Raw genomic sequence first — 18,202 nt, 5'->3', positions numbered from 1 at the left:
GATAATTCTACATATCCACGATGATGTCCGGTAGCTGCGCCATGTGAAACCGCTATGTCATGTAGTATGGTTTCATTTTCATTTCGAAGACCAACCCGGACATTGGGATCCTTGAGCTTAGCCATCACCAAAACAATGAAAAAGTTGACTTTGACAAGTTACAATCTCTGCATCATCAAATACAAAGTAAATATCTTCTATGGCTGTCCAAGAGGTAAGTAAAAATGTAGACTCTTGTCATACCCAGAAAACCTTGAGCACACAGAAAACGTAAGCTTTTTATTCACTGAACTATTGATGCGTTTTTTTAGGCATACACAGAAAGTTTGTACATACAAAGGACATGGATGACGTGTAGGACGAAGAGAACTAGTACTGTCGTTTTACAACGAATAGTTCCATACCGATAAACTGAATTACAAACCAGCACTGTAACGTTTAATCATTCGGCGGTTAAAGCGTTCAGGGCTGGCGCCAATGCATAGATAGTGATTTTAATAGCGAACCATGTCTAAATTGAAATTCCCCGGAGCTTCCAAAATGATAAGGTGGACTTGCAGTAAGCTCAGTAGCTTACGACTTGGTCGATGCCCAAATCGAAGGCAGCTGGATTTCAATTAATGAATATGAGGTTAAATAGATGCTTTCAAATTTGATACAGAAAAGTCAGAGAACGTGTAAACGTATATCCTTTATTTCGCCGAAAACACAAGCTGATAACAAAGCAGCTGACCACAGATGTAAACGTACACTACTCCAAATCACAATACACCAACAAGACGGCGTATGAAAGGGGATCATGAAAACAAATGGATTGGTCTCGCTTAATGTACTCTACCGATTGGGAATAGAACTCGGAACTTCCGATCCATCTTTTCCCTAGTGTATTTTAGACGCAAATCATTGGAAGAAATAAAAGGCAATCGTGTAAACCCCTGACTTCATTTACAGCCAAAGGTATCTTCAACGTAACAATATTCGGATGCACCATTACTTACTTAAGTGCAAGTCGACATGACCGATAAACTCAATGGTGTCTTCTAGCTTCGACATGGCCAATGATCTTTCCCCCACTCACTCTGGTGGCTGCAACCTGCAAAACATAATGAAAGGAAATCAATCATATAGACGTCACTTCAAGATGAAATAGCTAAGATGTTATCTGTTGTAATACAAAAATCGCACTGAGTGATGACTGGCAAACTCAACAAGCGATCTCACAAATTATGGACGTAAATAAAACATTGACAACTGACTGATGAGCTTTTATTAAAAGATTATAAAAGCGCATACACATACACTCATGTATAATTGATTTCATAAGCGTGGGTAACTTGCATTCCAAATTTAGTATTGAGACGGTGCCACTCTTTCTAACATGACTCAACATAGGACATGTACGCTGGGCCGGGGTGACGACAGACAGACGTGCACGCCGGCTGTGCACCGGAAGGTTTAAAGGTGCAGGTGTACAGGAGAACATGTCTCAATATCACACCTCACAGCACTAATCCTCTTAATTAGATGTATCAGGTGATTCGCATTAAAGATATCATAACGGGTCTTCATGAAGCGAATGTAGTAAAGCAAGTTATCGACTATGTAGAGATGCAGATAAGCTGCAGCAGTTAATATGAGATTTTTAAGGACCTCCCGTGCAGCGGACCCTGACTCGCTCCTCCCTCCAGAGAACGAACAAACATGGTGTAAGTTTCGGGTCCCACGATCTGGCGTAGCCCTCATTTCCGCAACCGCTTCTCAGGTTCGGGCCAGGGCTGACAAGCCCCACATCAAAGGAACCAAATGTCCCCGTTTGAGCTGTCCAAGTCAACGAACTTTATAGCGGCAAGGCGACACACATATTCCGTAACATGGCGATGTACTTTTAATGACTTTAGTCCAAGCTACTGGAACTGCTGGAAACCTTTAAGTCATTCTCTTCCAGTACGATGTTCGAATTGTTTGCTAGGCAATCGTACATTTTCGGGGAAGGTGGGGTTGCCACGAAGTACCTTCTCTTGATGTACATGTCAGATGCTCCAGACATGCGGACTGTTATTTGCAGTCATTTCCACAAGTAAAATGTTAAGAATACGAGGTCTGTGTCTTTTCGTCATGATGTTCCAGTATCCAAGCGAAGCTCGAACTTTGGTTTTCTTTGGGTACCCACGGCTTTACTTGTTTCCGGAACAACTTCTTATCATCCGTATTGCAATATTGAGACCTCAATATTAACACTGCTATATAACCGCGGTTTAAAGATGTACAGCGTAAAACAAGTCAGTTAGAACGGTGAATTTTTATACGTCCATTAGGATCTCCATTGCCACACCAAGCTTTGATTTGTAGATCTATAGAGCCAGTTGGAAAGTGGCTGTCGTCACTAACGCTACAGCTCTTAACATCTTTTGCAACAGTCATTCCCACAGAAACAATCAGGCAACTGCGCACTATCTGCGGAAAGTTAGCACGAGATAGCTGTCGCCTGCTGTATCCATATGAATGCTGTTACCTATATACTAACACCAAGTGAAAGTCAACAGCACCATTTTACAGCTACAACATTGTTCAGTTCCTAGACAGAATGTGTAGCTTGCGTGATGGCTACGGAATGTGGAACAAGCACACCCACCTTGGCTAGGAGGCAGAAAGTGGCCTCTTGAGCGCTGGGACCTACAGATTTAGCAAGATCGGTGCACACAACCGTTTAACCCGTGGTTAAGACAGGGAAGAAACGAGTTGCCCTTCGCACAGGTCTGTAGACTTTGCAGTAAATATGGATAAACATTCTCAGTAACAGACACGGAAGCCTGCCGTTGTGTGGCAACAAGCCATCAAGTGGGCAGCACACAACAACAGCCATAATTTATTTTATCAGAGGGTATGGTCGCCGACTTTTTGAAAGCTTCTTCCATGAGAAAATCATAGTTCATCGCGATCATATATGTGCGGCATGCGGGGATCTGGCGGTTAGAATGACATAGAAATGGAAAAGTACACAGTTGCGCATTATGCATACGCGGACCACACGATGATGCCGCTAAACTGATTGACGCATCACTGTCAAATATCAGTACGTGCGCGCTTCTGTCTCTAGTCGGCGTTTGGAGATCCTCAGCTCGGAATTTTCTGACATCAACGCCTGACTTGATATCTGTTTGGGCTTCCCCTGAAGACTTCCCATCTCGTTACAACGGACACAAAGAGCCACTTCCTACAAACACGGGGTATAACGGGGCACGTTGACAGCTCCCCATGTTGATACAACGAGTTTAGCTGTGTGGAGTGCTGCGGAAAGTGCCACCAAATCACGACAAGAATTTTACCATATCAACAACGTACACACTCGGTGCTACTTCCAATTAAAGACATGAAGTGCTGAGTCCTGAGGCCGGTATATGTACACCTAGGCTACAACATAACGTCCTCCCGACCGCCTGAGGCACTACTAGCCTCTACACTGGTCTCAGGCTGATTCCTAAAGTTACACTTCTAACGTGGACAACGCTATATCAATATTACACAAGCAACATTAATTTCTAAAATGATTTATACCCAAGGTCACGATAAAGCTTATCTATGCTAAGTACACATACACTGGTAGAAGTATCCGGGCCGTCAAATGTTCAACATATCTATCATCTTTTAACATTCCGTAATGATAGTTGTGTTGCTACCATTGCAAAACATTGTTATCCAGCGTAGCAATTTGTGAATATGAAGATAACCCTGACCTTTTTTTCTGGCCCTTTTCCTGACTTTACTTTCTAGCTCGGGTAATTTTCCTCCCAGAGCAAAAACCCCTATCGTCCTTTCTTTCCGCATGGCAATTTGACCTTTCCTTTACACCACTGCAGCTAGTGCACAAATATCCAAACGTCATCGCACAAATGTTCATCAAAATTCTACGGTATGACCACATTGCGAGACAAATGTTTGAAGCGCCAGCAATGTTGTGCGCGATGACATCCACTCCAACAGAGATGTTTACATGTTGATATACGCCATGACATCCACAAGATTTATTTTTATAACGAGCACTACATGCGTCCATGTTTGCATAAGCGCATGGAGGATACTTCAGCAAACACTACTCCCAGTCCCAGCAAATATTGCAGCGGTTAAAGAGGAAATTGGCAGACGGCGGTATTTGACAGAGCTGGTTGGTATAAACAAGACCTGCATCACAACGGTAAGTATGCCGGGTATGGTAGAGATTGCAACCGAGGGAATACAGCACGTTGGAAATGGCATGTGGACGGGTTGATCAGACTACATTGATAAAATATCACATTAATATATGGCCGTGGATTAGTGAAGATGAAGATTGTGGAAATTTAAGTCCTCCATCTGTAGCAAAACATTAGCATCTTCGTTCTAAAGAATACTTGAAGGTATGAAAAGGTTGCGGTCATGTATGCGTCTCAAGACTTCAAATTTTCAAAACTTTCAGCCAATACCTAAAACACGGTCAGAAAGTGCCAAGGAAGCTCATTCTAACACTCTTGTAGTTTATGGGGGGGGGGGGGGGGGGATCTATATTGTGTGCAATGTCGTATCCATTATTTCTTGTTGGGTGAAGCAAGAATGTTCTTCGTCTTACCTGCCCCCTAATTTCACGCTAACCAATGCACATTCATGTCCGATCACACTTTTACGGATGTCGATGATGTAGCAGTGGGATCAATCTTTAGATACAATTGTTACAGGCACTCTACGCAGTTTGATGATATTATAAGATAGACTCAACGCTCTCAACAAAGTTGATGTCGCTTGGCCCCATTCCATTTGACGGCGATCGCTCTGCGAGCTCGCTGTGACCTAGGTTCGATTTACTCTCCAAGCAGAGGATGAGTCGCGAAGATATATAACGTTAGTAATAGTCAGGAAATTTACTGGTCCGCCGGCAAATTTCCCGACTACTACTATATCTTCGTGACTCAACCTCTGCTTGGAGAGTAGGTTCGATTCGTATAACCCTTGATTTCATAATTGTAATATCATGCAAATGCAAACTGTTATAGTATGACTGAAAAGATAACACAAAAATCGTGAAATTCGTTGAGCGATCAGAAAATGAGAACAGCATTGTATGCAGTACAGCAACTGGGTGAAAATAAAGTGACTCTTTGTATATCCTTGGTTTATGTCATGTTCATCGTAGTACATAAACAGTTTCGTGTCAACGCTTACCACATGCAAGTGTTTAACACTAATGATGTTTACCACAGATTTTATCAGATGTTTTCATAAAAATAATTTCTCTTAAAATGGAGAATGGGTCGAGGTCTTGTACACAGAACTGGATCGATGTTTACCATAAATAAGCGTATTTGTCTCAATGTTGGCGCCCGTCTATACACCACGCTCCCCATATGTACTGAATGGCCTGGGATCGTGTTGACTGTGGGGAACTTTTCATGCTAGCAGTATGGAGGCACGGACATGCTTTGTGTCAGGTGTTTACGTGTGAGGTCCGGAGTCTAGGAACAACAGCTGGCCACGCTGCCCGAATTCATTAGTTGTGCAACTTGGGGAGAAATTTCCTGCGGGCATTTGTTTCATCGGCTCGCGATTTCCAATCAAAGAAAGCGCGATGGTGTCAGAAGGTCCGGCAGACAGACAGGGGGAGAACGGGCGGGCGGCCTGGCGCGCTGAGGAGGCGTGTATGGTCGTACCGTCTTTGTAGAACCTGTCTGAACTGTATACTGTACAAAAAAAGAATGTGCAGATGGTATAATCAATCTTTTCTGCCTTCTATGATAGAACAAGCGTTAGGAGAAGACTTGAAGGTATGAGCAGGGTATGTAAAATAGGGAGTGGGAAGAGAGGGGCGGAGACAAGTTCGGAGAGCAGCGATGGAAAGCGTTCTAAAAGCGCTACTGCAGTATACATACAAAGTTAAACAACAAATCATCACGAGCAGAATCTGTTTGAGCAATAGGAACACTCCTTACAAATAATACCTTTGGCTGAGAGTCAATTTACCGCACTGGAAAATAAAATACAAAACGCGTTTAGTTTGAATGAAGTGGGATGCGAGGCTGAACTGGGAGTGATCAGGGAACCTGTGACAATGGCCCAGTGCTGAGTGATCACGTCTAACATGAAGTGGTACATGTTTGCGCGTAGTAGGAACGTCCACCAAACTAACACAGCTCTTATATAGAGGTATTTACAGACATTACCACTCAACCATTTTCAGTGATCAAGATATGCGCACACTGACTGTCACTGTGAGTAAAGATTTATAGTAAGTTGGAATTATTAACATTAAGGGACTGGACAAGAATGTTGGATCTTTGGTTGGCTATTTTTAAAGGACAGAGACGGTCTCTGAACTAAAAATCAGGGTAGCGAGTGCCAGGACCCCGGTAGTTAATAGTTTGGTACCCAGGCTATGAATACCAGTCCATGCGTTGACGTTGTGTCAGGTGCCGCACGACTTTGTTGCAAGGAAAACAAGCTCCGGTGATTACATTTAGAGGATTCCCGGACTGACCGCTATTGTACCGTGAAGATTGCTGGTTAGTGTTGTTGAGAGATTTGTCTTTCATTCTGATGTGGTGACTTACGGCACAAGATTGACGAGAAAAATTGTCCAAAGAATAGTTCTGTACAACGTTTATGTGATGTTCATCCGAAAACAGAAACTCAAGATCTGTACCTGTTCTAGCTTACCCTCGTATGTACTATCATTGAGTTGTCGCTTGATGTATCAGCCTTATGAACGTGACAATAAACCGATGAACAAAAGTTGCACTGAAATGTTGTCCTAAAGTATCAGGTTGCTGTGGCTGAAATAGATTTTTTTATAGGACAGGGCCTTAGGGCCATTGAGTGGCAACTGTTGTGCGCATTATTCCATATTAAAACCAATCCATTGTAAGCAGAGTTGCAGAGCCAGCATCAATGATTTCTCCAAAAGGTCCATTTTAACGCTACTCGACATATCCCGCAGTGCCGATGATTTCGCAAACTATTTCCTTTTATTCCTAACGACAGTGACGGCAGATTCTAACCCAAAAAAAGTAACACAATCTTTACAGATTATAGACATAGAATTGAGGTAAATATACCGTGGCTGGATTTTAGTTTGATATTCTAAATCGTGCACTGTCGTAAATGTAAGGCAATGATTTGTAATACAGGCGCTGACCAGAGCGCAATAGGAGGCGTTTCGATATCAGGATGATGATGATTGCCTTTTATATTGTACATTCATGCCCTATCGGTCTAAGTACAGGCATACAGATACAAAGGTCGTAATAACGTATACATGGCCAGATACAGATACAGAACCAGCTGCTGCTGCACCGCGTGCCTGCGAAGCTGGTGTGTTACGCCGAAGGGCGGTTATACCGGCTATATAGATACAGATACAGATACAGATGGCGACATTGAGATGACTTAGAACACTAATTTAAAACATGGATTCTTAAACTACTCTGATACATTAGTTCGGCTTCGTTCCTGTCGGCCTTGGAAACAGCCACCACACGACCATTTCCTACTGGATGGCGCAGAAAGCCGCCGCAGTAACCATCGCTCACTCTGGGGGGATCAGGGCGGTTTTCTGATTCAGCAGGTGGGTCACGGACTTCGGACGCCTCTGGACATCCCTGCCGAGCCGGACTGGTCATTCCGACCTGCCAGGGTGAGACAGTCCAGTCAGCGGGCCGGACCAGCCGGACTGTTTAAAGCACAAGATTCCATGTCATGATGAATCCATCATTTCCGCAGGTGGGATCACAACCGTCACCTCTGACTGCGGCTGGAAATGTAACGTTATCATCTTCCGGTGTCCCCTGCTTTGGGCTAGGTCCCAATTGCAACGGTGCCCGTCAGGGATGCAGCCCTGGGCGGGCTCCGAAGCCGCAAATTTGTCCCGATGGACTGTCTACAGCGTTCCCCAAGGGTAGGTCAAGGCGTCTATTTGTTACCGGGTCCCGGGTTCATCTTAAGTCCGACTTAAGTTCAACCCGATGCCCGACCGGGCCGCAAAGTGTCCCACGGGGCCACGTAGGGGCCAAGAAACAGTCCGTGAACTGCCCGGCAGGGCCCCCTTTTCCAATTGGGACCTGAGCCTCAATTGTAGAGTGGTCATACCGCCCTGCCTATGAAGGAATATAAATTTGTTGGTTGTGTCTTAGCTAGGCCTAAGATTAACCGATCTATACCATTCAAAAGTGAAAATATTGCTGATGAAAATTGGCAAAAGGCAATGAATGACATATGACTACAAATTAACGGCCCATGTGATAAAGTATCAGTGATTCTCAAATGGACATTTCATTCATATTACAATGTAAGATCAACTATTCTGTAATTTTTATTGGTAATTTGAATTGGTTTTGTCTTACTGTCACCATTAGCCTGGGTACCATCCAGATAGTAGTTCGCTCCGACGTTTATTATACAGTATATACAGTCGCCTCTCTGTAGCAGAAACGAACATAGGAGCTAACTACTACCCGGGTGGTACTCAGGCTATACCACCATATTATGGTACCCAGGCTATACCACCATATCATGCAGCAAAATGATAGACTTGACGGCAACAACTTGGCCAGGTCTGATAAATGATAACGTGGTTTGTCATTTGATTTTGTTGCAGCAACAGCCAGACGTACCTTGCGTTGAAGAACTGCGTTTGTACATAAAGTAATCAAGATAAAACGGGTATACTTGAAGATGTGTCAATATCGTAGTATGTTAACTTGAAACCGCAGCACAGCGAGTTTGTGCCGCCAGCACCCTGTCTGGGAAGGGTATAGAGATCTTTACGCACAGTGATTCCGCCATCTAAAAGTCTTATTTCGTGCACCACAGCGACCTACAGTACGGGGCCAAAGATTAATATTCGCCCTTGACCGCTCTCGTCAGACTTTGTCCGTTTCCGTGCGACAGTTTCAGGAATCTAACCGGTAGTGTCTGACCCAAGAGGTTAAAGATTCCAGAATTCGTCACATGAAAATTTAGCACTGACACACAGTTAGATGAAACTGTAAGACATGAGATACTAGTAAATCGTGATATTGTTTTTTAAATGTTTATCTTTAAAACTACAAAACCGAAAAGATTTGACTGACGCGATTAGGGTAGGAGTGAGTCTCGGGCAAGAAGCGAGGGTTCCTATCGGCCACGACAGACAAGGACACCTGGCAGGCGATGACATGATAACAATCGGATTAACACAACACTGTCCGGGGTCGGGGGGCGCCGCTGAAGGCGATGGATCAGGCAACCAAGGTTAAATACTTCTCTGAAAAGAAAACAAATTGAGGGATATGATAAAAATGGAGACATTTTGTTCCTCGATTGTTAGAAGACATTTTAAGCATATCACACTGACAAAGGACTCTAATCATGATGACCCATAGTATAGACCTGGTGAACGCGACACGGTTGGATTTAACATGTTTCCAAATCCGTCTGTGATATCAGTCACTTTTGTCTGGGTAACATTAAAACCAAACATGGCTAGATCCACTGGGAACTTAAACGTTGTGCACTACATATACTTGGAGTTGATATATTTCAATTTGAATCAGCTCATTCCATTGGTAGCATGGGACTAGTTGTTGAAACCAATCTATAGCATCTTTTAGTGTTGGTTATATATTTAAGGCAGGAGTACCTTAGGGGATGTCAAATGATTCTATGTCATTTATTTTAGTGACAGTACCAACAATTTTTCATCAATTGCTGTGTTGGGCTGTAAAGATGTACGATGACAATTTTGTAAGATTGTCATTTATTTTTTGATACCATTGCAGTTTTGTTTTGTATCAATGTTACTGCTAGAAAGCGTATTACTGACGAATACATTTTAATATAACTAGACATGGTATATACAATATCGTTAAATATACTTTTTGTGGCATTAGGGCGCATCAATGAGATGTATAAGATCTATTTTATATTTAGGACCCCATTCCACCAGATGGCGATGGCATTGCGACCTCGCTGCGACCTAGATTGGATTTGTGTAACCCTTGATTTCATAATTAGAATATTATGTGGTATGTTTGAAAAGAGAGCGAAACACAAAAAACCGTAAAAACTGTCGTTTTTTGTCTATGAAATTCATTGAGACATCTGTCAAATTTCGGATCGCAGCGCGGAGCAGCGAGGTAGCCGTCCTGGTGGACGTTTCTGCGCCACTGCCGGTTGTCCATCTGCCGCAGGGTCATCTCCCGGTCACCGGTGGGCCAGGTGAGCTGACGAGATAATCCACGGGGTCGGAAGCGTGCTGGCCACCGCCGCAGGCATGGCTGCTCACACGCCCCTCACCAGGCCGGACCCGCGGTGTGGCACGGACCGGACCGCAGCCAGACGGCCCCAGTGTACGGGACAGAACGGTACTTCTGCCGAGGGACGACCTCCCGTCACGGCGGGAAGCACGCGAGACGGTGAATATCAAAGACATCATGTAAAGTCTGTACGTTCTTATCAGAGGAAATCTACAACATTGCTTAGGTCATCTCCGACGACGTTTATCATTTTAGAACTCAATTAAAACCAAGATACGGCTGCTTCAAATTTGGAACATTAAACAATTGAGGATAAGGTGAAAGATGATAATTATTAGCGAAGTGATATTAGGATTTGGACAGTCCATGACGCATTAATTAGATACTCTGTGCGTTTAGTCAATGGTGCCATGCCTTTGAGCCGGGAAAAGGTATCTGGGTTATGGTGACATGAGCTTGCCACTTAATCTACACGGACTCAAGAATCTACCTGTAACATGTTCTCATCTCAAGTCGTCTTAACAACGACTTGTTGTCTGGACGTTTGCGTACTACGTGTCTATGATAGTGGATTAAGGTACATGGTGAGACTAATCTGGACGTGTCACACAACAGGTTGGAAACAACTGCGGGACGATCTAAACTCTACAAGACACCTGGAGCCCTGACGCAGAAACGACCTAAGTTGCGACCTGGCTACATTCGCGAAGTATAGACACAAGTATGGTGGAACTTTTGAACGAAGGCCAAGTGTTGGCTGTTTGGGTATGTACGAAATTCGCGGCGCCTAAGCACCAGTCCATGAATATACCAAAACTTCACGACTCAATTCAATCTTGGCACATCGAAAGATGCATGTCTATAAACGCACATTTTGCTGTCCTGTCATGTATGGTAACTACATTATCAGTCGTCGGCTTGTCACCTTTCTGAAAGTTCGCATGATGGATGGATCAGACGCAGGCTAAAACAATACAATTGTAGAGCGAACCCGCATTTTTTTCTTCCAAAATGGCAAATTAATCACAAAACAAATGCAAACTGGAATTTTTACGTTATAAGAATGGAGAATTTTACTCAAGTAAATGCAGCAATCAGCAGTTGCAATCAGTGATTTTGTTAAGATAAGTTGAAATCAGCCACACTGTTAAAAATAGTTCCATAATTTGCGTGCAATGTCACTTTTTCCAGTCTTATACAATGTTGAATAAAATGTCATTACAACAATCATCCGTGTCACTTTCTGTCGCCAGTGAGTACTATACTGTTTGTTTGTTTGTTAACTTTCTTCAACGTAGATGTCAGGCGTCTACCGCATTTGTTCAGACTGAAACAAGGTCGATGCCATAAAATCACAGCGACAGAATTTATCTTAACGGCTTATAATGAATGAATGAAGACCTTTATTGTACATACATACCCACTGGGTTCAGTACAGGTCACAATAAATGATACAACATGATATAATGATACAATGAATCTACACTACTCAAGAATCGTAATCTGCTGCGTACATTCGGCTTCTTCTCGTTTCTTTGTGATATTGAAAATGTAATATAATTATTACCTGCCTCAATGCAGTGCTCGGCCCAAGAGACGCTGTCGAAAGACCTAACATTGCCAATGTGCGGCGGAACACAGGCACCAGAGATGCTCACGGAACCAGGCATTTATAAATACATGTATCTACCGAAAAGCGTGCCGTAAAGTACTAGTAACTCCTGAGACTGGGCGTTAGAATAACATCTACGCTTCCGGCCTTTGCTATAGTTGTTTGTTGTTTAACTGACTTCATTATTTTCCCGAGATATCAGGGGCAAAAATGTCCATGTTACTACGAGTATCTAGCTTGCATAAGCAATACACTGCCTGCGTGTAACTGGTAATTTGGTACAAAACGATTTAAACAAAAAATATCCCCTCTAAATGCATAATTTCTGTTGATGGCAAAATACGAGCTCCACGCGACGCTGGGGTGTATCTCTTCTGAACGGACACACTCATCCGACAAATTGGTGAAATTATCAAGACTGGGTCATCTTGGTGTACACACCTACTCTGTCTAGTCTACCCGTTCTTATCGATAACGTAAATGGGACCATACAAGACCAGGAGAAGATTACTGGTACATGCATTTGAACTGAATCGAGTTGTGAAAAATCATAGCAGTGATTTTGTTCCGTGTGCCTTTATCATCGGTTTGTTGTGAAAAGGCCCAGTTAGTGCATACGGTCCGTTTCAGTGTTAAAGTATGTAGAAAAAAAAAGATGGATAAAATCTGTTGCTGTCGACGTCGAGCTAAATGTAAATGTAAGATATAGATTTGCATAGCGCGCAATTAGGGGACAGAAATAACATGCAAATAGCGTGTCCACAGAGGTAAATTTCACGAATTATTAAGCAATGGACGATAAGCGGAATGAAATGTGTCCAGATAACTTTCCCTTAGTCTTTTTAGTAATAAAGAGCATGGAGAATTTGATGTTTTAATGAATACGAAGCAAAGATATATAACACAATTCTGCAGCAACAGTTTTGAAAAAACAATGCGGCCACAAGCGGCAAAGCAACAAGCGGTCGGTCATGTACCATAACCTGTGTAGTCCTGATTCGAATTAACTGTACGTATATATATGTATATCTGTATATCTGTCTGAAGACTTATTTGGTCACAATCATGAATCAGTCCAAACTCTTTCGTGCAGAAACGTATGGATCCTTTCCACTCATATTATCCGAATCAAATCTGGTAAAAAAAAGCTAGGGACAAGGCTTCCTGACCGGATGTCTTTCTCAAGCTTCCTCATTATCAAATAACGACTGAACAATACTATCTAACAGCCTACCTACAAGATAAGAAACGTATTTCCTCCCCCTCTGTCACCAGTAACACGGGGAAGAAGAAGTGCGGATGAAATCCTGAAGTCATTGCAGTGATAGCGACTGTGCCCCGGAGGAAATTTTTGGCCTCTTTGCAGCAAAGTCCTTCTGAATGCGAACGGGAAGCCCGAAATCCCGTAATGAAAGAAATGGGCTTAGTCTAACCCCTCCCGAGCCAGCAAGATCATATTTTGATACGGAACCAGCCAAATCGCCGACTTCCAAAGCCATGGGGCCTAGCTCCTTTGATGCTGACAATTGTAGGGATACGTGCCGCGCCAGATAAGGGAGGAGAGATACACTCGGGAAAAACTATGGAGAGAATTCTCACCGAAGTGGAGGAGCGATCCCCTGTTCTGCCTGGAGTATGGGTCGACAAGTAGGTGAACGCCATCCACGGCGCCCGTGACAATTAACGTTTGGGTTAACTTTGTACGGAAACGTTATAGCTTACGGGCAAGTATTCTGGCTTTGCCTTAACAGATTGAGGGAGCCATGGTTATGGGATGTATGGCGACAAGGATCAACATGGCTTATGTTTGACTACAAATACGGCACAGTGTCCTGATATATGACTGCAGCGCTACTAGTAGTTTTCCAAGCGGGGGCAGTATATGTGCTGTTGTGCTGTAATAGACGAAACGACCACAAAGTCTCCTTATCTTACCAGGTTCGACAACGGTGGCCTAACAAGACATTTCTTCTTACTTGACTTAACCGTGAACTAAAGATAGATTTGCCAAATCATTATCTTAGCACAATGGCCATACGGAAGAACAGCGAGGTAACGAAAATAGTTCCAAGGTAAAACAGTATCCGTGCCATAACGAAAAAGGTACGTCCAGTCTACTCTTAATAACGCGGCAGAAATCCAACGGGGAAGTTACTATGACCGTGCCATTTATTTCTTCAACAGCTAACCCGGCACTGTATATGAATGGTATTTACAAATATGCACGGTGCCTGCATCCTGCTTTCCAACAAGTAACTTTCCACACCCATTCCCCAAACTGTTCTTTTGACGCACTCATTGATATACGATTAAGTACAAAACAAGATCATGTGGTAAAATACACGGAAACAAACACATCATCCACCTGCCATACACCTGTTTGGTACAGGTGAAATGGGGAATGATTTCGGGGCGACGCACGGGGATATTCCGATGAATAAAGCTATCAGTCCAGTGGACCCATCCTCCCCAACACGACTCGTCTCGCACATGGCTGACCGCTAATTCCACCGCGGATTGTTTCCATATCGTCAGTCTTTCCTACGCGTCAGCCGACCTAAATTTGGCAGTCTGGACAGGTGGCTATCTCTACACGAGGCTAACCCCACCTATCCCCCTTGAGCCGGCGGGCTTAGGCCCTCTTTACAAAGTAACCTATCCCGATCCCCTCGGATTGTTCGCTGTTTTAAATAAAGCCTGTTTAGTCAGGGGCACTTGACGTGCTTCTACCCTGCTGATAAGTTTTCCCCGCGCTCTCCACACCACCTAGTGACCTGCCTAGTACTGTCTCTTCTTACAGCCCCTAACATACACCGTGCAAATTAACGTCATATTCAAAATCACTGTTGAATGATAATGTAATTCTAATGCAATGAGTGATTGTTTTATCGGTTTTAACTCTGTTAACTCCACATTTGGAAATTCGTATGTGCTATGTCTGGTGTATGTAATGCTGTCAACTACATCTTACAATTTAATGAACCAAATGTCAATGACTTAACTTAATTAAGCAGTATTAGTTCCAATGTTAACATGCCATTCCAAAGAATCTAATAGAGAAAGTGTAAATGTTATGAAACAAGCTTACGGGTCTACATACGAATTTGGAGGTGTTTTTTCTAAGAAGTGATCCAGAAAGAAGAAAGCCTCTAAAGCCTACCTAGGCAACATTGAGATGACGATCGGTCATTTTATTAAATCAATCTTGAGGAAATGTTAGAAATTGTGACTTTTTCACCATACCCCACCTTTAACTATAATTCTCACAGCTTCGTCATTCTTCCTAACATTTCAGCGTCCCAGTATAAATTGTTCAACTTTTATATAATAAACTCATCAGGCGAATGCATGTGGATTGTTGAAACTATCATCGCGTCTGTGGACAGGCCTGGGGTGTCATAGTGATCAGTGTTGTGATACGCGCGCGCCTTTGAAGTGAGAAATGGAAGCTGTATTTGCACGAGGAAGCTTGCTAGACCGTTGTCTTGTGTTTTTCTTGTGATACCTTTCCCTTTGGGAACCATACCCTCAGTCCTGCTATCCTCAGGCCGATTACAGGACACTCGAAACCCAATCCGACAAGACCAGTCCGATCTGTGCCAGATAAAATCCTGGAAAAATAGCCCGCGTATTTAGATAATTCAAACTCCTCTTTCAGGTCATGCCGCTGAGAAAATGTGCCAATTAGTTTATTCGGTATCATTGTTACTACCTTATCATTCTGGTTAGCGGAAGTGTTGGACAATGGAGTACAACAGTGGAAACGTGCCGAGAAATGGCATGCCTTTCGGAGTGTGAATGTCTGATCAATGTTGACAAAAGTTTGATGTGGTACAACCATGGATGGGCGCATATCTTAACGACATCAAAACAGCGGCTGCTTCACCCTAAACAAGAGGCCCCGTCGGGGCCCGACAGGTATCACTACCGAATCTCAGCATCACAGGTCGCCGTTACCCCAGATCTTTAGTCGATTATCCCCAGTACAAACAAACCCGTGTCGGGCAGCGTTTGTAGTGTTGTTCTCCAGAATTGTTACAGTGGAGAGGCCTTCTTTTCGGCAGAAGCGGCCCATTGTCCCAGGGTCAACACTATCCCTCACCTGCGGAAAGTGATCTGCTTTAATTGTGGGGTAAAACTCGGATGCCGACCCTTCGATCTTTCCGCGCACTCGCGAGCTGAGGCCGATGGGAAAATATTAGCCCAAGGCGAGGCAGACTCGTTCTTCTGTAATATTAACGACGTTCTGCGACGACCAAGAATACTAAAGGCTTGTCAACAACAAAGCGGAAATTTCCGGTTGCACCCATTTCCAAAGAAAAACATCGTGATCCTGTCCAGTCAAGGGCAGTAGAAGGAAGTGTTGGATTAGAAAAAGTGGCACAGAGTCTACACGTGATTAAGTTGACTTACCTTTCCTACAGCTGGCTGTATAGGCAACCCCTTGGCTCGGCAAGATTCGCGGAGAAACGCCGACGACTTACGAAGTGGGACGAACGTGTCTCGGTCACCTGTCCCCCTCGTGTCGGACCTGTACACAAGAAACAAAGTAAAGTTTATCAAGATATGCGCCTTTCGATAAGCCATCGGTTACGGCAGCGTGCAGTATGGACTGATTATGCAAATGTCATGCGGCTAAAACAGACCTGTTGAATGGGGGAGACCCATTGAAGTTTATAGACCCACCTTAGACCACTGCAGCAGACAGGCCAATTCGACCCCCGGCTCGAAATGGTAGCAGTAAAACGGGTGTGGATTAGCCAAGAGTAAACTTAATTAAGGCCATAACAGGCTTGGCTGGACCATGTCCAAACATTAATTCTTGATCCCGCCCACCATGAAATGGTCCGCCCCCATGGAAATCATTTGGGCAGAGGGAGGGCGGGCCTGATTGACAAATGCAGCCACGCAACAAATAAACAGTGCGTCTGCGCGCCTCACACAGTGGAGTCGGTGGTGTGGCAGCCGTCAGTGTCGGTGTTGTGGCAGCAGAGTCAGTGTGCGTACGTCCCCAGCTCGGTCACAACGTGATTTAGCGCTCTTCCGCAGCCAGACTTGTCCCTCAGACGTCTCTGGTCGCCTCGTTCGACCTGACAACGCTGAAGCGCGCCGCAAGTCTGAAGTAAACTTTCGACCGACGACGGCCTTCTGTGAAATTGTGTCAATTTCACTGTTAGGTCCGCACCTGGTCCGCACAACTAGACAGTTGTTGCTAAAGTCACGTCCATTGCGATTTAAGAAACTCTCCAAAACTTTCACAACAAGCCGTGGACATTGTGAGGATCCGTTTTGACAACTCTGGAGTCGTCACAGCGCGCCTGGACAAGGGGATTCCAAGATTTCGCAATGACTTCGATGCGCCCGCAACCGGACCTCATGGACAACATGCAACAATACGCGAGTGTCGATAGCATGGCGATGTATTCCCGTAACATCCAGGCTCCACAGCACAGCGGCTACCCGCTAGAATATCCACAGACGTCCTACTCCTCTCACTGGTTTAACGGACTCACAAATCCATACCTGAATATTTCTTCCAACGCGGGGTACGGCATGCCGAGTTCCTACACGCCTCCGCCACCGCCGCAGAGGAACTACCTCACGCCGCCTGGCTTTGGTAGCTCCGACTTGAGTTGGATCTCTCTGCCGTCTCAACAGGAGCTCTTCAAACTCGTCAGGCCTCCCTACTCCTACTCCGCTCTCATTGCCATGGCCATACAGGCCGCCCCGGAGAAGAAGCTCACCCTGTCCGGCATCTACCAGTACGTGGCCGACAACTTCCCATTTTACAAGAAGAGCAAGGCCGGCTGGCAGAACTCTATCCGCCACAACCTTTCACTGAACGACTGCTTCAAGAAAGTGCCAAGGGACGAGGACGATCCAGGCAAGGGCAATTACTGGACCCTCGACCCTAACTGTGAGAAGATGTTCGACAACGGCAACTTCAGGAGAAAGAGGAAGAGGAGGGACCAGTCCGGCGGCGCCGGAGGGCAGCAGAACCGGCCGCCGGGTGTCCCCAACCCTGCCTCCAAACCAGCGGGCACGCTCGAGAACGACCCGGTCCCCAGTGCCGCCGCCGCGGCACAACAGGTGCTCACGCCCAAGCAGCCCTCCATCGCCAGCGACGTTCTGGCTCCAGCCGACGTGCCTCCATCAGCGGGGCAGACCCACACTTCCCTCGGCATGATGAGCGACATGAGCCGACAGCACCACCCGCCCAGCTGCGGTGCCCCCATGCACGGACCTCCCTCGACCCACAACCAGACCCTGTCGGGACACCACGACGTCTACTCCGGGCAACACTCGCACCACACGTCGGTGACGAATCCCTTCA

At 44.8% G+C, this 18,202-nt stretch overlaps 1 protein-coding gene and 1 long non-coding RNA gene across 2 annotated transcripts in view; one reads left to right on the top strand and one right to left on the bottom strand.

Moving 5' to 3' along the window:
- Window positions 1–678: 678 nt before the first annotated feature.
- Window positions 679–16,667, bottom strand: LOC118414375. Its single transcript, XR_004830956.1, has 3 exons — window positions 16,555–16,667; window positions 16,282–16,399; window positions 679–1,093 (listed from the first exon to the last, which is right to left on the bottom strand). It is a non-coding gene; the product is annotated as an uncharacterized LOC118414375 (long non-coding RNA).
- A 158-nt stretch (window positions 16,668–16,825) lies between these two features.
- LOC118414331 (forkhead box protein I2-like) overlaps window positions 16,826–18,202 on the top strand; it is a gene marked incomplete in the record, with an annotated part of 1,554 nt that continues 177 nt past the window's right edge. Inside the window, 1 exon segment of the mRNA XM_035818314.1 lies at window positions 16,826–18,202. Within this exon segment, the coding sequence (XP_035674207.1) occupies window positions 17,215–18,202 (988 nt within the window).

The sequence above is a fragment of the Branchiostoma floridae genome, chromosome 4, assembly GCF_000003815.2.
Source record: "Branchiostoma floridae strain S238N-H82 chromosome 4, Bfl_VNyyK, whole genome shotgun sequence".
NCBI classification, from domain to species: domain Eukaryota; kingdom Metazoa; phylum Chordata; class Leptocardii; order Amphioxiformes; family Branchiostomatidae; genus Branchiostoma; species Branchiostoma floridae.
Note: the sequence above shows the minus strand (reverse complement) of the source record. Positions and strands in the feature narration are given on the sequence as shown.